Source organism: Amblyraja radiata, chromosome 32, assembly GCF_010909765.2.
Source record: "Amblyraja radiata isolate CabotCenter1 chromosome 32, sAmbRad1.1.pri, whole genome shotgun sequence".
NCBI classification, from domain to species: domain Eukaryota; kingdom Metazoa; phylum Chordata; class Chondrichthyes; order Rajiformes; family Rajidae; genus Amblyraja; species Amblyraja radiata.
The window spans coordinates 5,985,736-6,010,395 of NC_045987.1; the positions used below are offsets into that span (position 1 = coordinate 5,985,736).

Below are 24,660 nucleotides of genomic sequence, written 5' to 3' on the forward strand. Positions count from 1 at the left end.
TGTATATTTATCTCTTGCACTTGACCACCCAAATGTAACACCTCACACTTGTCTGGATTAAATTGCATCCACCATTAAAGAGTTTGGTCCTGAAACAATGGGGTTTGAAAAATGATTACATTCCTATAAACCTTCCTCATCAAGAAAAAAAAAATTAATGAATGCAGATGGCCCCAGAAGAGATCACAGTCACATCAAGCTTGTGACTTGCTGAGATGGAGGCAGTGAGTGAACACTGAAGATCCTTGTTGTGGATAAGTTATTCAATGTCAGCAAAGATGGGGAAGAACTAGGAAGAGATGGATCTAGGTATGAAGTAGGTCAGAGTAAAATCGAAGAAGCAGTAAGATATGTAGCTACCTGCTTACCCAGGCTCATAAAAGAAGTGGTGGCAGATATAGCTGTTGCATTTGTCGGCATTTTACCAAAATATCTATGGTTCTGGAGAGAACATAGAATAACAATTTTGATGCCATTATTCAAAAGAGGGAGGCAAAAAACAGATTCCGGAGAAAAGCAGATTTTCAGGTTATCAATCAGCATTTAATGGAGTGCCACAGGAATTAGAGGCCTCAAATATTTCTAATTAACAACTTAGATGAAGAGATGGGGTTTACTGTAGCTAGGTTTCCTGATGATACAAGGATGGTTGTGTTAGCAGGTTCTGAGGAAGTCACAAAGAGCATGTAATGCTGGATAGATTAAGTGAACGGGTTAGAATCTGGCAGGGGGAGAACTAGATGATAACTAGAGGTTATCCACTTTGTGACAAGCAATGATAGAGCAAATTATTATTTAACTAGTGTGATATACAAATTATTGTGGTACAAAGGAACATTTGTACCTATGTTGCTGGAGCTGGGAGGCAGCAGCACTTCTATCATCACTTATCTGGTATGCTTTCACTTCATTTATTTTATTACAATACTGCATGCATCCAGACAAACAACCTTTGATTTAATCTCACAATTTTTTTATTTCACCTATTCCTGATGCACACTGTTTATCATTACTCCTAACATTGCCTTACACTATGGCCTTCTCTTTTCTCTTTACCTTGCTAAATGCCCCTTAACCTGAACCACTATCTTCTATTTTACCTTCTATTCTACCTTTAGACTCCAACCCCACTGCCAAGCCAGTTTATACTTCCCCAACTGCTCAAGAAACACCCACATTCTCATTCATATTAAGCTCCAACCCATCTTGCAGTCCTACCACCTTTCCCAGAAAAGGTCTGAATTCTTCAGCAAGCTGCAACATCAATCTGATGATACGGATCGTGTAGTTTGATGGCAAGGCTTGTAATGATCCTCAACAAAATCGGTTGCAATTCATTAATGGAGAATATTGTGCAGGTTGCACAGTGAACTTGAGCTGGCTACACAAAAACCATTAGTTCCAAATCCTGTATTTGGCCATTAATCGAGAGATTATATTGCTCACAGTTCACTAAAGAAGCACTTGGCCACTGCTTCTAGTTTGTTTAAAGGTTTATTATTTAGCAAATTCCACAGTTAGAATGTCTACAACACATTGGAAGAAGCTGAACTTCAAATTTCTTCCAGATGTTTAGGTGCTACGTGATACTTCAACAATAACCTGGGCAGCCTCCTGTCTGAGGAATGTCTTGTGCTGTTCCGCCTGTGTATTAGAATCTGTCATAGTATGGGTATAACTGTCATTAAACCATGAAATCAAGTTCTGTTTTCACAGCCTGCAATTTGTTTTTATTTAATAAAGACACTATTTAAAATAGCTCCTAACGATTACAAGACCAAATAATTTGTATTCTGTTATATTTCCTAGAACAATTTTTTATCTTAATCCAGGAAGGAACTATTTGTAATGACACATGGCAACATAATTAAATATTCTTGAAAATTTGCAATGGTGTTTACAGAATGGACAGAAATCTGCCAAACAGTTGACATGGGGAAATATAGAATCAAGGTTCCAGGGCTTGCCATCAAAATTCATGAACTGAAGTAATGCCAACCACACACCTCAAGCTTTCAACAACAGTGGAACAGGCATCTGTCTGAATCAAGCACCTGACCTCAGGTGGGAATAGGAGCACTTTTACACAACAAAACATAAAAACTCACTAAGGCTGAATAAAGGAAGCTTAAAAGCAATGTTCGGAAAAATATCAACGGTAAAAACAATATTTTAAAGCAAGTGGGTGAGAAAATAGCACATAATTTAGTCATAATACCCCAAAACACTCTTGATTCAGGAATTACCCATTGAATGGAAAATTAAGAAGGCGACTCCATAGGTTCGGGAAGAGACAGTGAGAAATTAGGAAATTAAAGACCCATTAGTCTAAACATCTGTTTGGGGTGAAATTACTGGAACAAAGAATTTAAAAAAGTAGCAGCGAGTTTTGACAGGGGTCATGCATCTAATCTGTGCATAATTCCTTGATATATAGAAGAGATGCATTCCTGGAAAATGTTTTAAGTGAAACTTCATAAATCAAAACGGTTGTTGAAAATGCATTATGAGTATTTCAGAGGTATTCCTTGATTTTACTGAAGTGCTGTGTTCCAGCAGAATGTTTTGTTAGGCAGAATTTCATAATAGAAAAGGTGGTGAAAATGCATTGTGAATATTTCAGAACAGGTTTTCCTTAATTTTACTGAAGGGTTGTGTTCCAGCAGATTGTTTTGTTGGGCAAAAAATCATAATAGAATAGATGTTTTCCATTAGTTCCAATGTAAATTTCCGATTGCATTCCAGAGTTCAAGAATCTCAGAAAAAAAACAACTTAAAAACAAAAATATGTCAACACAAGTATCTGAAATAATAAAATATATTTTTTTAAACAATTAAATCTAAATTAAGATAATAAAAACATAAGGTATCTTTTCATGAATGCATCAAGTGATCTTGACATTTCTTGTAGTAGAAAAGTCACAGTGAGGATATGCCCATTTATGGCAAAATTAGAGGCAAGTTTTTTTCTCAGATGTTTGAGTCTTCAGAATTATCGTGCTCAAAGGCAAACAAAAGCAGAATCTTCACCCCTTGTTTATCAAATTATTGATAAGCACAGAATGAATAGTTGTCATGAGCTGGCAGGAATGCTGAGCAGAGTTTTCGAATTAATCATCCATGATCTTATTGAATGGCAGAGTTCATTCTAGGAACCAAGAGGACTAATTCATGTCTACATGTTAACAGTGAAAGAAGTGAGAGGTAGAGTTGTCACCGGTGCTTGGATTAAGTCATCCTGATGAACCTGAGTGTATTGGAATTTGTGACATCGATGGCGACGATTCCTCCCCTGACAGATGAACAGTGAACAAAGAATGAAAGCAGCAGTGGAAATTTGGACTTCTCTCTTTTTCATCTGATAACAAAGCACAGTGCATACTGTCAGGCAGCTATATCTAATGCAGCACCATATTGGGATTGTAGTATTTGATGATGACTATTGCTTTCCCATACCTCCAAAATACTCTTCAGTGAGCTATTTTGGTGGTGTGGTGCTATGTCAGTGGCTTCTTCCTTTTGTGACCTCTGTTGCTCAAATGTTAACAGCTCTTCATTTTTAGGCTCAGTACTTCAACATGAAATTTCAATAATTCTTCCACATTATCTTGTTCTACTTCATTTGCTACCTTTTACGAGATATTTCACCCATGGGAGTTGTGCACATATTCTGGTGATAATTTGCTCCATAAACGATTCACTCTTGCATGGATTATACTGTAGCTATCCTGATGGTGAACTTTTTTCAAATTACCCGAGTGGTGAATTTTCCATTGCTGTTTGACGCTCAAATGACATACTTTATTATGTGCTGCAGTGAATATCCTAGTTGATAGGCTGCAACTCTGAAGTTAGGGAGCAAAATTGCTACTAGATGATCATTCACTGTCGGTCTGTACATGTGATAATAAACCATTGAACCATGTCATCAATATTAATCAGACATCCAAAGGCATTGTCAATGTTGATTAAGTTCTGTTGTTTAGGTTATTATTTTAAATAATGAAAGGGAAGAAAAGTGATACCATCTTGGAACAACAGCACCACAATAGTGGAAGACTGGCCTTTCAATTCCTGTATGGTGAGTTTTAGAGAAACAACAGCTTTCTTGCTCTTTTAATATCTGTCATATATTACCTCATGTCTTTGGGACTTTTATACATTCAGCTTTGTTTTTCTGTCGATTACCATTTTTAAACAATCTTTTATTTCATCCTAGCCCTTATTTTGCTTATTCACTGTCACATTTTGGCATGTTGAGATATTTTGAATTAGTTTTTCATCAGAATTCCCACATTTACTTTATTTTCTGTTCATATCATTTCATATTCATTTGGTTAATGGTTTTTTCTGCAATTGTTTTTCTGCCCCCATATTACTTAACATTCTTATGTTTTTACATTTTTACATTCATGTGCAAATTATCTGAATAATTACCATATATATTCAGATCCCATCGCTTATGCTGCTCAGCTCTGGAGACTTCCATTCAATAGTTGTGGATCATTGTCAATGTATATATCAGCTCCAATTATTTTATAAAGAACATTAAATAAAGAAGGTTATTATTCATCACACTTAGGTCAGACATTTTGGCATGTCTATTTAATGATAAAGCATTCCATTAATTTTTCAGTCATATGTTTAAAAAAAAAGCAGATGTTGAGTTCAACATTAAACATGTTAATGCTCTTGCCAAACTTGTGGTTTCACATAGAGAAAAAATCAGAAGCTATGAAACTTTAGAAGCTGAGAAATCCAAGTATTAACTGAAATGGATTACCCAGATGGGTTTACAATAAGCTACACAAACATAGCAAAGTGATTGAGGTTTTTAATTGGACTGAAGCTCACCTCCAAAAGCAAGATGACGCTGAAGCCAGGTGACTCTTTGCATGTTGGTCCCAGAAATGGATCTGCTATCATACATTACAATCACTCCATTCTTTTAAATCTTTATTTCAACGGCAGCATTTCTCACTAAACTTTATACCCTTATCCTGTACCTGTACACTGTGGACGACTTGATTGTAATCATGTATTATCTTTTCACTGACTGGATAGCAAGCATTTCACTGTACCTCAGTATACATCACAACAATAAACTAAACTAAAACTAAACTAATCATCCACATACTACATAATTTAAAGATACTTGCTATTACTACTGTGTGTGTGCTGACTTCAGTAGGCCTTTGGTGAGGTCTCATGTGGAATGTTGGTCCAAAAGGTTAAACCCAATTAGATCCAGGATCCAAATTGGATCCAAAGGGGGTTTGATATAGGAGACATTGGATAACGGTGGTTTATTGGTTTTGTGAATAGTCACCTGTGATGAATGATATACCACAGGGATCAGTGCTGATACCCTTGCTGTTTGTTATGTGCAATATAATATAGAAGGGGTGAATAGTAAACTTGCAGATGATATGAACATCGTTGGGGTTGTTTATAGTCAAAAGAGAATCGTGTTAGGTTACAGAATGATAATGATCAGTTGGTAAACTGGGCAGAGCAATGGCAGAAGTAATTTAATCCTAATGTGTGCGGTGCTGCCTTTTGTTGTTCTAAAAAGGGTAGGGCATGCACAATGAACAGTAGATTCCAGGACAGTATTGAGGAACAGTGGAACTACAGTATTCAATTCCAAAGCTCCTTTCTTACTAATCATCCTGTCTATGCCTCTCATAATTTTGCATAATCTATCAGATACCTCTATCAGATACTATCAGATAGTAAGTGACAGTGCAGACAGACAGGTCCAGAAGACATTCGGGATGCTTGCTTACATTAGCTGAGGCACAGAATATAAGAGCAGGAAAGTTTGGATACCTTAGATACTAAACATAGGTTAGACCACTGCTGAAATATTGGGTACAGTTATGGTTGCTACACTACGGGAAATATGTGATTGTATTGGAGAGGATGCAGAGGAGATTCACCAGAGGAACGTTTCAGTAATGAGGAGAGACTGGATTGGCTGGGTTTGTTTTCCTTAAAGCTCAAGAGGCAGAGGGGTATCTGATAGAATTATGCAAAATTATGAGAGGCATAGACAGGATGGATAGTAAGAAAGTTTTGTCCATGACTGGAATATCTAAGGTGAGCAGTAAGGTGAGAAATTCTACTGTTGATTCTGCCTAGACTGAATGCTACTGCCTGCAGCAATGCAAAAGAAACCCACAGGCATCACACTGGAAATTACAATGAGATATTGCTGTCCGTGAAGTAATAGGAGAGGGAGCTCCAGTTTGGTGAATCAATAGAAGCAAGTTGTCCAAGAAGGAGCACATATGGTGAAATTGTCAAGTACTTTGAGAAATATGAGCAGACAAAGCCATTCGCCCTGTGTGTCGACCAAATTGAGTTTTTTTGTAAAGTGAATAACATTTACTCAAATTTCACATAACATAACTCAAATATCACTATACCTTAATTGGTACATGTGACAATTAAATTTAATCTTGAATCTTGAACTGTTGAAGTCCAGGGAAGCCACAAAATAAGGTATGTTGATCAAAGCATGATAATAAGGAAGGAAGGGAATGCCAGTGCTAGTCAGATACATACTGTGCAAAGCATTGGTGAGTGGTACTACAACCCCACCAAGTGACAGTTCTTGCAGAGACATTATATTATTTTTTAAAAACTGAAGCACAACCATCATCAGGAAATTATCTGCCTGAATGTTTACTTCTGAGCAAGATTTCACCAATTCAGACTTTGTGTCATTCCCCTCAAAATGCACATATTTGCAGCAAATACTGAATATTCAGTATTTTTCTACTTTTATAGGGAGTAGCTTGTGCTCCTACACTGACTTCCTTAATCCAGTATTTTTTCACTGAAATACTTTATCTATACCAATCGATTTTCATCCCAGCGTACCAATCTATTCCCTCACACCAAACCATGTTTCATTTCATTCTGTCTAATCCAGCTCTAATCACCTGACATCATGTACCTTCAGTAGTAATTAAAGATCTCCCAATCCACTGATGATATTCATAGGCTCCTATACTACATAGTCTTCAGTGCATTGCCAGCAAAAGATGAGGAATGAATTGAAAGGGGTGTATATTATTTGCTCTACTGTGAATCATCTTTAGGTAATTTTAAATTGTATTTTCTTTTGCTGTGTCTGTGACCATGTTTTTCAGATAATTACAACAATTATGTTGGTCAACATCTGCTGACAGGAAATTTAAAAGATGACCTCGGGGGAAAGTATAAAGACTCTTTCTCCCTTTATTTCATGAGATTTGATTCAGTCCACCTGCTGTCAAGCAGAGGCCATGTATTGTAGCATTCTGTTGTATCCTAGCAACAGATTTGACCATACATCTCTAAAAATAAATTTTGTAGGAAGGAACATCAGTTGCTGGTTTACACCAAAAATAGACACAAAATAGCTCAGTGGGTCAGGCAGCATCACCCCAAATAAGAAAACACAATTGGAGAAGGGGAGAGGAAAATTGGCCCTTTCTGCAACTTCCCCTTGTTCCCCTATCTTCTCTTGCCGTACCACCCTTCCTTCTTCTTCCCCTCTCATTCTTCTCCGCTCTCCCATCCTATCCACCCACTTTTACCCAACTATTTGGTTTCTCCTACCTTCACCCTTTACGATCTCCATATTATATTTCTTTCCTCCTCTTCACCTCTTCCTCCTTTTCTCTTTTTTTATCCTGGCAATAAAAGACTGCAATTGAATATCTGATTAATGTCAAAAGTTCATCAACACCACTACTATCAAACTCACTAAAATGGTAAAGCATCTCAGGCCGCGGTGATACGAAACTTACAATCAGAGGCTTGAAGATTTATTTGAATTTTCAAAATGGGATTATAACATGGGATATTTTATCAGGCAGCATTTAAAGCCACAATTAAAATACATGTGGTGTATGCACATGGAATTGATACACACACATGAAGATACACATGATGTAAGCACATGGTGTATCCACAATGCACATGAAATTAAATGAATTTAAAAGGTCATTAGTAATGTCCTCATGCTTAATTCTCAAATCATTGACAAACTTAAATCTAAGAAGCAGACAGCCACACAAAGTCAAATGAATAATTGTGCAAAAACAGTCCTATGAATGGATTCTCCATGCACGTGTGCTCTGATATGTCTTGGGACTGCTCTTTAAAATGTTATATGGATTAAGTTATTATACTTTACGACTTTAGAGTTGATGTCTTCAACGTCATTTCTTTGCACCATAGTTGTTGTAGTGATTGTGATATATGTCTAAACTCTTGGATGGTTTAGACCTCATATTTTCCTGATTGCATTGCACAAAATTATTCAGCTGAGCAGTTTAATAATCATATTTGATCAATGCTGGATACAGAAGTGGTACTAGGGAGAAAATACAAATTCTCAAAACTTAATCCTATTGTCAGGATTTGTTTTGTTGCACAGAAGTATCTCGTGGTAGTGAAGTTTGACAGGGAACAGAAACAGCTCATCACCTTTCCCAGGACTCAGTATTGTGCAATCCATGCAGACCTGGACTGGGTGAGAATGAGATGTTCAATGCCAGAGTTCTCCCTCTCCAGCATCAGGATCTGGCTGTACGATCTCTCCGGATTATGACTGACTGCATGTTTATGCCAAACGTACAAGAGCTACTGCAGCTGCACCTCAGTACAGCAAATTGAATATTCATGTACAACAGTACTATACAGACAGAGAGTAGCTTTTAGAATATGCTTGTATTTTTTCATCTAATTTGTTCCATTATGTCAGCGTTTATAGATTACTGTAAATGGATGGAAATTTGGCAAATGCAATTCAAGCCTCATTAAGTCCAAATTGTTATGTATGGATAAAATGGGAAGACAAGAGTAGAGTTGGGTCAGAGGTTAAAAGAGATCTGGAATAATATTAAACTCAACAATAATCTTGACCAGTCACAAAATAAAGATGACACAGAACAATTTATTCATAAAATATTGCAATGCAGATTCTAGAGGTTAGATTCTGTGCTGAAAGAAAATACATACAAGCTCTTGTGACATTCTGCTGACATTGTAGTGACTTCAATAGATGTTACAGCCCTTTACTCTGTGCTTTGCTAATTTTCTGCCAAATTAATGGCAGATGTTTGAATGAACCTGTTCCGAAATGAATGATAAGGATGCCCATCTTCAGGTTCAATGTGGGTGCTCATCTGACACAGATATTCTCAAAGACAAGCTCAGCATGAGTGTCCACCCAAAGTGAGTGCTCAAATGGTGATCAATGAGAGTGTCATCACAGAATTAGCCTGGAGGGGCTTCACAACGAATCTGATGTCCATCGAAGGATGTGATTGTGCAAAAGATGTGCTCAATGAAAACGTAATTTTCCTAATTATCTTTTATTTTCAATCTCCTGAGTTATGGAATTAATTTTAAGTCACGCATAGACATAAAACATTCTTATATTAATTCATGAGTACAAATAAATCCTTGATTTGAGGATCATGTTTTAAAAGTCAAGAAATAGGCAAAAGTATCAATTTAACACATCTCTAATTCCATGCATACAAGACTGAAATATTAACACTTATTACAACATTTAAAAAAAAACAAATTCAATCCTGATCTTGGGTGCTGTCTGTATGGAGTTTGCATGTTCTCCCTGTGACCGCATGGGTTTCCTCCAGGTGCTCCGATTTCCATGCAGTATCTCTCAACTAAACTAAGAAACCGCTAAGTGGTTGGCAGTAGTTTTACTTTTAACCTTGTTATGTCTTGATATATACCTGCAACTCTATTCTAATCTAAATAAGATTTGTTCTATCTAATGGAACTTAACTGTTAACCCATCTATTATTTCCTTTTTACCTGATGGATACACATTAAAATTAATTAAATGAGTAAGAGAGAAAAGAAAATGCTGATAGAATCAGATATAATTGGTGGCAGAAGGCTCATATGGAGCATCAATCCTGCATAGATCACTTGACTGAATGGCCTGTTTCTGCACAGAAAATTCTGCTTATCATCGCTTATCGAAAGTGTTTATTTTCCAAGTGGCTATCAATATATGTAGTTAGCGACTCTTAGCAGACTATTTCATTCCCCTTCTTAATCCAATAGTAATGAGCAAATTGTATTAATGTTAACATCCACATACACTTTCAGCAGTGCATCAATAGATAGATAATTTAAGCATAATAACCAATTCTGTATCAGCTTCCCTTGACTCTTACTTCTATTTGGCAAAGAACATGGATTTATTTAATTGTATATGTGCGATATCAAATGGTGCAATTACCCATTGAACATGTTGAAAGCTTCTTTGGGATGTCTTGGAATATATGCTCACAGTAACACCTCACCTTTTAAAGCACCTATTGCTTTTCTTATCTCACTATTTTTTATGTCTCTACACATTTACAATCAATCATTCATTTAGAATAACAAACTCATAGTTGATAATGTGATATAACAGTAAGATTTCATGATATATTTTGAACACTTCAAATCAGTTTGGAGGTATGATACAGAACTCTAATGTCGTATCATTGAGTGCATATACAGTGTCATTTAAAAAGGAATGGATTGTAGAAATATGTTATAATGGAAGACAGAATTGTTACCATTTTCAAACGCAGCAGAGTGTACAGCAACTTAGTTTTACTGGATTTCCTCCATTTCCTGCTTGTGAGTTAATCTTCGGAAGAAGTAAGATAAAGGAGGCAGCCAAACTGCAATGGTAGAAGCTGTGTACGTAATTATAATCCCATTCCTATGATGAGAAGAGAGCAAGGCTGCATCATTTATCCTGAGACCTGCTTCCTAATGTTATACAAAACTAACAATTTTAAATTAATAACTAATTTAGCTCTATGTATCAGAACAAGTTGCATTTATGTAGTGCCTATCATTTACTTTAATTATTCAATACATAAAGTTAACATTTGGCACATTATACATGTGCTGTCTCTTTGATAAAGCTCTCTAAGTAGTTCTATCCTTCTGACCTTTCACAGTAGCCCTATTTCTATTACCCTTGCAATACAATTTTAGGTGACTTAATTTAAATCGGGTGCAAGGTGTGAGCCCAGCCAGATGTGTTAGTATAAACACATTGAGAGTTAATATGAAGGTGTAATTAAGGGGTTCAGCAAATGGGATGAGACAGGATCAAGAGACATGACACTCCAAAGTTTAAAGATGTCAATCTTAATGATGCGGAATACAAGTGGCTAAGAGTTCATTTTAAGATCAAATATAATACCGAGGATGCAAAAATGCTGGTTCAGGTTTAGACTATTACTATGAGAGAAAAAGAGTTGGCTAAGGAGCATGTGTTTCTGGAAGAGACCAAGGATAATAAATTAAAAAATTAAAATTTCTTTATTTATATAGCACATTTTTAGTCAACTTGCATTGACACCAAAGTGCTTCACATAATTACATCCACACACACAGGCAAAGGTGGGTGAAGTGTCTTGCCCAAGGACACACACAGGCAAAGGTGGGTGAAGTGTCTTGCCCAAGGACACAACGACAGTATGCACTCCAAGCGGGATTCGAACCAGCTACCTTCCGGTTGCCAGCCGAACACTTAGCCCATTGTGCCATCTGTCGTCCCTCTGATTGATAATAGCTTCAAACTCGCTAATATTTAAATAATTTTTTTCTCAAGTAATAGATGCTGGATTCTGGCAAGAATCCCTTCAACTATGGAATTTATCTTTCTGTCGTCTAACTTCTTCTTCTTGCGTATGGCGTGCACAGCCTAAAGTTGTGGGACAACTTGTTCTATTTGATCTTATTTGATTGTGCATGCCAGGTTGATTACATTAGTTGAAACAGGGCGGACCACGTGAAGGTTGCAATCTCCCACCCTGTCTAACTCATAAAACATTTAAAAATATAATTCCTCTAAATTCTATCCATTTCAGAATTCATTCTTAAACAATGTGTATCATTGTTAAATATTTCAAACATAGCATCAACTCAATTGCCCTTTCAGATGTGAGACATTGGATAGTAGATCGTCAATGAAGAAAACAGATCGTCAATGAAGAAAAATATTTTGCTTGATTATTTTATTGATGGAAAGCTGTCCATCTGAGAATTTATCTGATTGATTCACTAGGAAGCTAACAGTAAATTCTGGGAAAGAATTCAGCTATAAAATGAACAAACGGCAAATCTGAAATCAATCAGAGGAGTGTTGAACATAGTACAGCACAGGCATGGCCCATGATTTTGGTGCCAATCATGACACCACTTTAAACCGATCCCATCAGCCTGCACATGGTTTATATATTTTCATTTATTTGTCTGTCTAAATGGCTCTTAAATGTTGCTCTTGTATCTGCTTCCATCACCTCTTCTTTTACACAAGGATTGCTGGTGGTCTAGGCACCAACCAAGCTCTGTAAAAACCTTGCCTCATAAATCTCATTTAAACTTTCTTCCTTCCAACTTAAAGCCATACTCTCAAGTATTTGACTTTTCCACCCTGGGCAAAAGACTGAATATCTACCTCTTTATGCCACTTATAATTTTATATATTTATAACAGATCGCACTTCAGACTCCAATTTGTTGCATCCATTTATCCAACCTCTCAACAGCTAATACCCTCCAACCGTGGCAATATCTTGGTGAACCTCTTCTGCATCCTCTCCATAGCCTCCACTTCCTTCCTGTAACATGGTGACCGGAACTGCATACAATGCTCCAAATGTGGCCCCAAACCAAAGTTTTATACAGCAGGAGCATGACTTCCAATTTTTATACTCATTACCTTGCCAATGAAGGCAAGAAGATAGGTACATGGATAGGGAAGGTTTCAAGGGACATGGGCCAAACACAGGCAAAAGAGTAGCTTAGGTAGGCAAATTGGTCGGCAGGGAGGAGTTAAGCCAAAGGAACAATTTCTATGATGTATAGCTCGAATGGCATCTGCCTCCTTTACCACCATATTTACCTGTGTTGCCATTTTCAGAGAGCTATGGTCTTGCACCTCCTCAAATCTGTTTGTAAATCAAAGCTCTTAAGGATCCCACCATTCTATACAGTTCTCAATGAGGTAGAGGTGAATCAAACTGTACCCTTGTTTATGGAAGGTCCATTCAAAAGCCTGATAATGAAGGGCAAAAAACTATCCTTGAGTCTGATGGTAGACACTTTCAAGCTTATGTACCTGCTGCCAAATGGGAACAAGAGGAGAAGCAATGACCGGGGTGGGACAAGTCTTTGATTCTCTTGGCTGTCATTCTGAGGCACGAAATGTAGATGGAGTCATTGGTGCAAAGTCTGGACCTATATTCTACAGTTGTATTTATTTTTTAAATTCAATGCATTTTTGAACAACATATCTCAACATATTTGACTAACTAGCACATCAAAACCAGCAACCAATTGGCAAAAATCTTCCCTTGTAAAAATGAAAATAAATCCTCAAAGATACCTCAAAGAAGAATCGGAGCATCAAAGCAAGAGCTCCAAAGCAGAAGCCAGGGCCGATTTGTTGTGTGTAGATGCTCTTATCTGGGTAAAGGCCTTTTTTGTCTTTCATCTTTTTCAACTGAAATTAAACACAGTAGTCATTCAGCATCTAACTCACACTTGAGTATGTCCTTTAAATTAAAATTTTTTAGTAAAATAATTAAAAATACGTCATCCTCCCATCAAATTATTTGAGCTTAGCATGATCATTTCACGGATACCATCCTCACTTTTGGAATAGTGATTACAACAGATTCTGGCTCACTATCTAAGTGGTTAGGGAATATCTGCAAACAAGAATGAAGTAGAATAACATAGAATATGCAGCATAGAAACATGCCATTTGAGCCATTCAGCTTTCTATTTCTTTATTACATTATATGTATATTCACCTTACATTCTATATACAGTGTATACACGTTACATTTACACATTATATTTACACCCTTACATTCATACCTAGGTTCCACTAAAATACATATTTACAATTTGTCTAAACTAGATCCTATGGAAGTGGCATCCACATTACTCTGATTAAAAATATTTAGAGAATTCCTCTTTTTTTTTCATTTAAACTTTTCAATTGGATGGCGTTTCCTATTGTTCGTCAACGGGTAGAATTACAATGTCTACTCTATCTAATTATTTGATTGCATGTGTTTTCAGATTGGTTTATTGCCACATACATCAGGGTCCTTTGAAATTCCTATTCCACACGAAGCTCGCAGAATAAACAGTATGCAAATAGTAATGATAAATATAACAATAAACCCGAGTGGTGGAATGGTGCAATATTCTAATGCAAATCCAATTGGTGTGAAACATGTTCCAGTTCACCAACTTCAGGCAGTCCTGCAGTAGACCGCCCTCCTCAGACCACTGCTCTATTACTCTTTCCACTGATGCCCAACGCTTCCGTCTTTGGCCGTAAACCGACAGGTGCAGTGCTGGCAGGAATAGCACTAATATATGATCAGACTGAAATGAAGCTGAGGGCTGGAGCGATATGTATATTTGATGGTGTCGTAGCAGTGGTCAAGAGTGTTAACACCCTACATGGGGTACAAGACATGTTGATGATATTTGGGGAGTACATCGGTGAGGTTGGCTTGCTTAAAGTCACCAGCAATAAACAAAGCATCAGGGTTTGCTGTCGCAAGAGAATCGACAACTCAATATAATTTGTCCAATATCACCTTAGTGCCTTATTGGGGATGATATGTACCACGGAGAAGATGGTAGAGGTGAATTTCCTCAGCTGATAAAAAGAACAGAATGTTATGAACGGTATTCTAGGTCATAGAAGCAGAAATGTGTAAAGGCCATCACATCAGTGCACCATGAAACATTGATCATAAAGCAGACGTCACTGCCTTTCCCTTTGCCTGAGGATTGGATACAGTCTATAGGACAAATGGTGAACCTTTCAGGTAGTATAGAGGGGTCAGGTGTCGGGATAAGCCATGCTTCTGTGAAACAAAGAACACAGCATCTCTTCAAACTTGGTCTCAAGTGATTAAATGTTAGCTGGGAGTATGTTTGGGGGAGGAGTTGGGATCCACAATGTTTCAGTCTCATCTCAATTAGATCACCCTTTTTCTGCCAAAATGAAAACACGACTTAACTTGTTTAAGAAGGAACTGCAGATGCTGGAATAAAAAAGGTAGACAAAAATGCTGGAGAAACTCAGCGGGTGAGGCAGCATCTATGGGGCGAAGGAAATAGGCAACGTTGCGGGTCGAAACTCTTCTTCAGACTGAAGAAGGGTTTTGACCCGAAACGTTGCCTATTTCCTTCGCCCCATAGATGCTGCTTCACCCGCTGAGTTTCTCTAGCATTTTTGTCTACCTACGAGACTTAACTTGTTCCTTACTGATAACAAGAGCCAGGATTTTGCCATGTGCATTTTCATGCCTTTTTTGATGATTTTACCAGGATAATGCATTTTTTGTGATCGAGTGCCTAAATCAGCCTTTTTTTGCCATTTTGCTAAAAGGTCGTGCTAGTTGTACTGTGATTACAATGAAGTTTTCTATGTTAACATGTTAATATTAATGTTATTATTAACGTGTTAACATAGAATAACTTTAAAGAAAACTTCCATCACCGGGGTGAAACTGGGGGCGCCACCATCGGTCATTCATTCGTTTGTGCCGCTGGTTCAGTCTTCTCCAAGATCTATTTAAGAAAGAACTGCAAATGCTGGAAAAATCGAAGGTAGACAAAAAATGCTGGAGAAACTCAGCGGGTGAGGCAGCATCTATGGAGAGAAGGAATAGGCGACGTTTCGGGTCGAGACCCTTCTTCAGACTGATGTGGAGGGGTGGGAAAAAGAAAGGAAGAGGCGGAGACAGTAGGACTAGAAGGAGAGCTGGGAAGGGGAGGGGGAGGAGGGTGAAGAAAAGGGGTGTAGACTACCCAAGCTTGTCTCCTCACTACATTTACTGCTGGCTCCAGTTGCAAATCTGAGTTTTCAAGTGATCTGTGCAAGGCATTCATTGAAGCTGGAATTCCACTGTGAAAATTGGAAAACAAATCTCTCAGAGGTTTTTTAGGGAAATACACAGAGGAACCTATACCAAGCGAGTCATCATTACGGAAAAATTATGTTGACAGCAACTTCAACATTGTTGTGCAGAAAATTAGAGATGAAGTTGCATGCAACAAAATATGGATCTCAATAGACGAGACAACCGATGCTGTGGGGAGTTATGTTGCCAATGTTGTCATCAGTAAACTGGAGGCAGGTCAACCATCAAAGGAGTTGACATCGGAAGTACTGGAGAAGTCAAACAGCTCAACCATTGCTCAGTTGTTTACATCTTCACTTGCTGTGCTTTGGCCGGAAGGTATAAAATACAAGAATGTTCTTCTGTTTGTGACTTAGTTTTATTCCCCAAAATGTTGCATTTGACATGCTTAGCTCAACAACTTCATAGAATTGCCAAGCACATACGTAGCTTGTTTCCAAATGTCGATCGCCTAGTTTCCAATATCAAGAAGATCTTCCGCAAAGCACCGTCACGTGTGCAGTTCAAGAAAATGGCACCCGAGATTCCGCTACCTCCTCAGCCAGTTTTGACAAGGTGGGGTACATGGCTCTCTGCTGTACTCTACTATGCTGCAAATTTTGAAAAGATAAAATAAATCATCAACTGTTTTGAAGAAGAAGAATCTGTTGCAGTCAGGATCGTCAGTGAAATCATGCAGAAAAACTCCCTCCACCGCGCTTGTGTTTATTGCTTCCAATTTTGCAAACTTTCCACAAGCTATCACTTCCCTTGAGAAATGTGGCAAAACATTAGTGAATAATTTGCAGGTTTTCAACAAAGTAACTGGCGATATTCGTAAAGTTCCTGGCGATGTAGGTAAAGACAAACAAGGAAAATGTGAGAGAGTAATTTTAGCTAACAAAATCTTGAAGAAATAGAAAACATAGCTAAAGTTCTCAAAGGTAGTTGTAATGCACAAGATATCAACATGAATATAGAGTCTGTAGCTTGTTTTGGGTATGCACCAGTGACCTCAGCTGAGGTAGAAAGAAGTTTTTCACAACTGAAGCATATTCTGTCTGACAGACGGCATAATTTAACACCAGATAATTTGGAAACAAATGCTAATAATTATGTACAACCAGACAACTTTGGTCATTTAATGTTGTACACCTTTACATTATCATTTTTAACCATATTTTGGTGGTGGAAATAAATGCCTTTTTATGCCTTTTTTGTCAATAAATGCCTTTTCGTGCCTTTTTTGTAATTTTATTATGCCCTTTTGCCTGCCTATTTCAGAGTTTTTTAGTGCCTAAACATCCTGGCTCTACTAATAACTATAACCTAGTAGCTCTGGTATCTTAAGTCTGTATCTCTATATCCATTTTATTACATGGCCAATGAGGCCTGGACAGATTGCTCCAAATATGATGTAATTAAAGGTTGAAGGGGTGATACAAATTTAGTTCTACACTCCAGTTCTCCCTTTCGCACATGGTTTTCTTTCCTTTTATGCAAGCAATTTAAGTGATTTGTGTATTTGTACCTGTACATATTTAGAATTCCTTTTTCTAAGCAAGGTACAATCTAATTTTTTAAATCAAATTATTATCAAATTACCAGAACAAAATAAATACTTATGATTGTTTGCAATGTGACAGAGATCACTCAATAAAATATAAAGTTTGTAGCATTATTAAGTATCAGTTATCCACAGTTAAAAATTTCTAACTCCATTTTATAAGCTACGGACTCAAAGCACGAGAAATGTTAACACGCCACCAAGTGGAGGTGATTCTTTGAACATTTCCCTATAGAGTGAGTTTCTGTTCAGAACTGAGCTTGCTAAGGGGTCTCTTTAGCACTTTAACCAATAGAGAAGGTAAAAGTGTAATCAAATGCAATCTCACTTTCAAACATGAAGTTCCATAGTGGCATTAGCAGAAGCTCAGGAAACATAATTAATTTACTGACTAAAATTTGTAAGGGAGCTAAAATTCCCTGCAATAACGGGGCATGGAGAAAATAATATTTAATTGTAATTTGCATAAGTAGGAAGAGTTAAAGAATTTCTGCTGAATGTCTCAATTTATTTGAAAATCAAAAGTGACAGACAACAGGAACCCAAAGCTTCCTGTGTCTATTACTTGAATTCTCCATCCAACTCTGTCTGTGGCCTCCTGCACTGTTATAACAAGCTGGAGGAAAAGTATCTCGTCCATCATTTGCACACATTGCAGACTTCTAGACTTACAGAAATCTACACTTCTGATAAATTGTTTTCTCTATATTAAAAAAAATTAAAAATTTAAGTCATTCATTTGTGATATTGGCATGTTTTCTTCTTTAATTCAGTTTAGTTTAGAAATACAGTGCGGAAACAGGCCCTTCAGCTCACCGAGACTGCACCGACCAGCGATCCCCGCACATTAACACTATGCTATATACACTAGGGTCAATTTTACGTTTATACCAAACCAATTAACCTATAAACGTGTACACCTTTGGAGTGTGGGTGGAAACCGAAGATCTCGGAGAAAACCCACACGGTCATGGGGAGAACGTACAAACTCCATGCAGACAGCACCAGTAGTCGGGATCGAACCTGCGTCTCTAGCACTGAATGCGCTGTACGGCAGTAACTATACTGCTGCACCACCGCACCGCCCTTCCATTTTTCCCTCTCCATTCGCACACTATGACTTACTATTTGCAACACCTCACACTTCCTTGTCACCCTCTGACTGCCCCATTATCAACCCATTCCTACAGCAAACCCTGGCCCAACCTAGTATTAAATGTTTTCATTATTTTCTACTTTTGTTCCTCATTTTATTATTTTGTGATTATTTCAACTTGATAGCCTTTCCCTTTGCTCTTCGGCATTAGTGGAATCATTGTGTTTACTTTTTATTAAAATCCTGCATAGTTTTAAAGATCATATTGGGGTCACTTCAACTTTATTTTCAAGAAAAATGAGTGACAGCTCATGATCCAAAACCCAGATAAATAATTGCTTTATTATCCCACTTCTCGACTGCCTATGAAAGCATTGCATATAGAACAAGAAACAGCTATATAAATTTGTACAAAGTAAATGGTAATGGTGATTCTACATACAAATTTGACAGTTATTATGAAGACAGCTGTTCCAATTGGTCCAGAGTAGACTCCGTAGCCCCATCGATCTTGATAAATACGCACACTCATTGTCAGCACTCCAAATATAACCAAGGTAGACCTTTTTGGTTCCTCAAATTCAGCCAATGCTAAATAGCAAAGAAAGCAATATTTACATTTTTATGAATATGTACTAGTTCACACAATTAAGTTGGAAGATGCAATGGTAATTATGCACATCACAATTTAAAAAACTTGATAAATACGCACACTCATTGTCAGCACTCCAAATATAACCAAGGTAGACCTTTTTGGTTCCTCAAATTCAGCCAATGCTAAATAGCAAAGAAAGCAATATTTACATTTTTATGGATATGTACTGGTTCACATAATTAAGTTGGAAGATGCAATGGTAATTATGCACATCACAATTTAAAAAAATAACACTTTAAGTAATGTGCTCCATATTTCTTGGTAACTCTTTGATCTTCTATTTTGTGAGAAATATATTGTGCACTGTTGATATTTTAATCCTTATATAAACAGTCATAGTCATACAGCCATTCGGCTCAACTCGCCTACACCAACCAAGATGCCGAATTTAAGGTAATCCCATTTACCCACATTTGGTCCATGTCCTCTAAACCTTTCATGTCCATCCATGAAGAATGCATACCTAGAAATGAATATTGACCAAAATATATAAATACTGTCTGATGCAGGAACTTGACCAAAAATGCTTGCAATTTATTTCCTTCCACAGATGCTGCTTGTCTTGCTGAATTGCTCTTGTGGTTTGTTTTTTGTTAAAGATTTCAGCATCAGATTTCTCCACAAATACTACACACTCAGCAAATTCATCATTTCTATTTTTGGTAGGGCCCTTGCCTCAATAAATACCTTACTCAGGTATTTAGTTGCATACTGGAAACTTATGTCAATAAGTCACAGAGTCCGAGAGCTGTATAAAACCAACACAGAAAAGAGTCCTTCAACATACCTTGACCCTGCCAACCGTGATGCCTATCTATCCTAATCCCATTTGCCTGCATTGGGTCCATTATTCATTACTTCTTTCCTACTCAAATACCTGCACAAATCCCTAAGTATGAAGTTGCATTGCATCATTGTATTTGTGTTAACTATTTTTCTGGTTATGCCACTTGGATATTTTCAAATTCAGAAAATACAGCTTTTCATTATAATTTATAATTTTATATTTCTTTTCTTATATTTCATTGATTAATCCTGGTCTGTACCTTGATGAGCCCATGAATTGCATTGTCTCATGCTTTTTGGTAACCTTTCTTCATGTAAGATTATTATTAACGCAGTATCAGTGAACTGAATTTAACTGAACTATTGATTTAGAGTTCAAACCTATTCAAATCAGTCACACACACTTTCCAGTTTGGGGGAGGGGGGGAGGGGGTCAGTCTCCATTACATAGATTAAGCAAAGTGTTTGCTTTCCATGCTAAAAAAATTAGGCCAATTGGCATGAGCTAAACCTGCATTTAAAGTACCATGAAAGGCAGTCCCCAGACTCAGTAATAGCTTCTTCCTCTCTGTTATCAGGTTTCTGAATGGTCGTTCCATAAGTTGCATAAATTGGACTTTGTCTATGGATGTGGTGCGCTACAGTGCTGAGAACTATATTCTGCACTCTGTATCTTCCACTTTGCTCTGCCTATTGTACTTGAATTTGACCCAATTGTATGTATGTATTGTATTATCTGATCTGATTGGATAGAATGCAAAACAAAGCCTTTCACTGTACCTCAGTACGCATGACAATAATAAACCTAAACTTAAAATGGAGATTGAACTTGGATTTGTAATATTATGTCTTTATGCTTTGGATCAGTTTTATCCAACAAATGATATAGGAATGGATGGGGATTGTGATTAACCTGAGTTTGAAGCTCAAACAATTATTTTCAAAAACATGATCTATTTACCAGATAGAGACAAAACTGCAATATAAATATGCTAGAAAATACTGTGCATTAAGTAAAACATTCCACCCTCAGCCATACACGATAACAATAGGTGCACAAGAAACATGACAGCTGCACATTTGGCCTGCCTTATGGGTGACAATTTTGCCGATTAATCAACCATATATTGCTAATCAATTTTAATAAGAATGCAGCGCAACAGCATCATGTGTAGATGCCCTTGACTGCAAATATATCTGGTCATTGGGATAAAAACTAAATTCATTTTCAAACTTGCTAGGGATTTCAAGCCATATAGTGACAATGGATCTAAATGATTTTTATTAGACTGAAATTCATGAATTATAGCCATCTACACCAAATTCCCTCCCAAAACCAATAAATTTACTATATCAGTAAATGCTCCATGAAGAAACGAGTCTAGTTTATCTACCTACAAACATCTTCACCCTTTCTACTCAAGGACTCCCTTCTAAAAAAAATGTTCATATGAACAGACAGACTTCCTCACAAACCCACTTCAATACTTTTATTCACACACTCCTTTCAGAAACACATTCACATCAAGACACCAATTTCCTTTAGAAACAAATTCACAATATATACTCAAGACTCCCTCTTAAATATTTTAATGTCCATGCATAGCACAACCGTATAAATGTTAACTTCTGGAATATTCACATGTGCATCCAAACTCCATTCACAGATATTCACAACATCCTTAGACATCAATATAGTGACATATTTTCTTAAATAGTTCTGCAATGTTATATAAATGTTACATTTCTGATTATGCATAATTAAGATATGCTTTTTTCAGGGTCTGTTAAGTATTGGGATGCAGGAAAAGGTAAAGTTAATTATCTTTATTTTGCAATGCAATGCCACACAGTGTGTTGGTGCTCTCCTCTCCAGAGTTTTATTCTGGAGTTTGTGAATCAGGCTGCCACTTACCTAATAAAGTGACCCACATGGATAGAGCAGTGCCATAAATGCTGAAATACTGCAGAACGTCATGCCGCATGATACACAAAATTGTCAGGCCAGGACCTTCGCAAGCATGGAAAAACTGCAGTGAAACAAATGCAGATTTAATAGATAGCAAGTATTTTAAAAAAGGAACAAAATTTAAATCATGAATAGACTAGATCAAAATTAAACCATGCCACTCATGAGATGCAATCTGCGCTTCAAATAGCCGTGAACTGTGGTTTAGTCACACCTTCACGGCTCAGTATTAAGAAAACAGAGAAAAGTCCACTGTTGCCATGCGACCTATGGTGGCAACAGGACGTCAGCACTTAGCATATTGCGATGGGTAAATAACAAAAATGTACAAAATCTCCTCACCGCAATAAAAAACATTGTGAAGAAGTAAACCATTGCCTCCATGTGGAATCGCCGCTTCGCTGCAATTGTGATGATGGGGAGGAAGACCAAGCTGCTGATAGTTGGAAGGAGAAGTTTGGCAATCGCAGCCCCCATCTAAATATCCACAGAGGAACAAGAATTAAAAAGAAGTATGCATCATTAAAGGTTTCTTGTCTCTTGAGCACAAATAGGTTGAGACGTACTCTATCGTGTTGATTGCTGAATGTTATAACTCAGCTGCCAAGGGACCTTTAAAGTTTAAAAGTCCAACACTCAGTTCACTCTAACACGTCATTGGATCGTAACAGCTGCGGTTCACCAAGTCCGTAAATGGACCAGAAAACCAATAGTTTTTTGGAAAATATCAGAACATTTGTCGTTGTTTCTAATCCCACTTAGCATCTGCTACATTAAGATTCAGTCCCTTACATGGTGCTAACACAGTGTTTCATGGCAGCATGGTTTTTAAAGCACTATACATTTTGATAATAATAAGAACAACATTTTTGATTAAAATGTACAATTAAATCAAATCTTCCACTTTCCAAACAGGATTGTAGACTAGAAGTTATTTTAATGTCATAAATTATTCCTTAAATTTATCTAAGATTTCCAATTTGTGTAGAAATATATTGGAAATAAGCTAGCACCAAAGGTTAACATGGATGTGGTTACTTCTGTAAAGATGAATCAGGAATAATGTAACACATTAAAAAGAGCTGGTATGAGCTGTGATCACACAATGCATTTCAGTTTAGCATATGTCTGGAAGAGCAGCTGGTTGCAGTTGTTTGGTACTCAAATCCAGCAGCAGTTCACACAAAAAAGAATTAGAGTGACTCACACCAGCAAATGCAATCCCAAGCTTTCATCATACCAGCTGCTTCTACACCAAGCACCACAGTACATATTTCTCAAAAATCAATAACTCCAATACTTGTATCAAGCAAAATGTTACTAATCACTTAAGTATTAACTACTCCAATGCCACCCAATATCATGTCAACCAGCCTAATGCCACCAAATCAATTGCTAACCCTACCCATACCATCTTCCCTAATACCAACCAGGGCCGGCGTTAGGAGTTGCGGGGCCCAATTGGGAACAATTTTGGTGAGCCCCAGGTTCCCAGACAAGGTTCATAGAAATATAATTAAAGTCTATTATAGACTTTATATCTCTAGGGTAGAATGGAAAGTAATCAAAATGTGCACTTAAAAAGTGCATGCGACTTAATGGACCAAACAGATCTGAGCTACATTTCAATATAAAATTGCATACATGTAAGCCTACAAATAACAAACAAAATGTGTAGATCACCTCTGAAAAGTACAAAGTTACAATACCACTTGTTTTAGTGATTGTGAAATGAAAAATAAAGTAATTTAATTAAATAGATCCTGGAAAACCAATAACCATTGGTGAAAAACCAGTACAGGCATTAAATTTTGGACTTCAGCCCCATCCTACCCTTTGGGCTTCTACCCCATCCTAACTTAGTTGTGTGTGTTAGTTGTCTGTGCGTGATGTTTGTGTGTTAGTTGTCTGTGCGTTATGCGTGTGTGGGAGGGAAGGAGAGAAGGGAGGGAGGGAGAGAAGGGAGGGAAGGGAGGGGAGAGAAAGGGAGGGAAGGGAGGGAGAGAAGGGAGGGAGGGGGGATGAGGAGGGAGGATGTGATGAGGAGCGGATTGATCTGAGGATGGTCTTTCTTCAGGCCCTTCCGAATTTTCCTTGCCAGTATCCCTTTTTCGGTCGTGAAGAAAATGAAGTCAGCGAAGAGGACCTTTCGCCCGTCTGAAGGAGGGAGGGCTCCTTTCCGCCTCGTGTCGTTCCCCTGGAAGGAGAGAAGGGTCTTCGGCGAGAGTGGATTCCGGGGGCCGTGCGGATGGGTGTGAGCTGAGGCCGATGTTTGTAAAAGTTGCTCCAACCACCGGCCCGGCCCTCGGTGTATTGTTCACCGCGTCTCCCCGGGGAGAGGGGTGGAGCCGGGGCTGTGTGCGTGAAGCAGGGCGACTGGAGGGGCGGGAGCGCTGCCGTGAGCGAACGACCCACGTCCCCCTCTCCCCCTCTCCCCCTTCTCCATTCCCCCTCACAATCCCCTCCCCGTTTACCCCTTTCTTCCCCCTCCACCTCTCTACTCTCTCTCCGCCCCTCTCTCCCCCCTCCACCCGGGGTAGAACTACCCGAGCCGAGAGTAGATTACTCTGGCGCGGGGCCCAATTGGGAGCAATCGGTCCAATCGGCT

The 24,660-nt window shown here is 37.9% G+C and overlaps 1 protein-coding gene across 1 annotated transcript; it reads right to left on the reverse strand.

The window, feature by feature from the left end:
* Positions 1 to 8,933: 8,933 nt before the first annotated feature.
* mymk (myomaker, myoblast fusion factor) lies at positions 8,934 to 22,704 on the reverse strand. The gene is made up of 5 exons (XM_033048703.1): positions 22,395 to 22,704; positions 21,999 to 22,113; positions 19,085 to 19,233; positions 13,432 to 13,548; positions 8,934 to 10,750 (listed from the first exon to the last, which is right to left on the reverse strand). Exons 1-5 carry the CDS (start codon positions 22,527 to 22,529, stop codon positions 10,607 to 10,609), a joined length of 660 nt encoding a protein of 219 aa, XP_032904594.1. The 5' UTR covers positions 22,530 to 22,704; the 3' UTR covers positions 8,934 to 10,606.
* Between the last annotated feature and the right edge of the window lie 1,956 nt (positions 22,705 to 24,660).

What these genes read in the sequence shown, in the direction of transcription:
- mymk (XM_033048703.1), bottom strand. Translation starts at nt 22,529, where the DNA reads ATGGGGGCTGCGATTGCCAAACTTCTCCTTCCAACTATCAGCAGCTTG. An exon ending in TCATAATAACTGTCAAATTT is followed by an intron (nt 13,549 to 19,084) that starts GTATGTAGAATC and finishes GTTTAATTTCAG; the next exon opens with TTGAAAAAGATGAAAGACAA. An exon ending in TGCTCCGATTCTTCTTTGAG is followed by an intron (nt 10,751 to 13,431) that starts GTATCTTTGAGG and finishes TTCTCATCATAG; the next exon opens with GAATGGGATTATAATTACGT.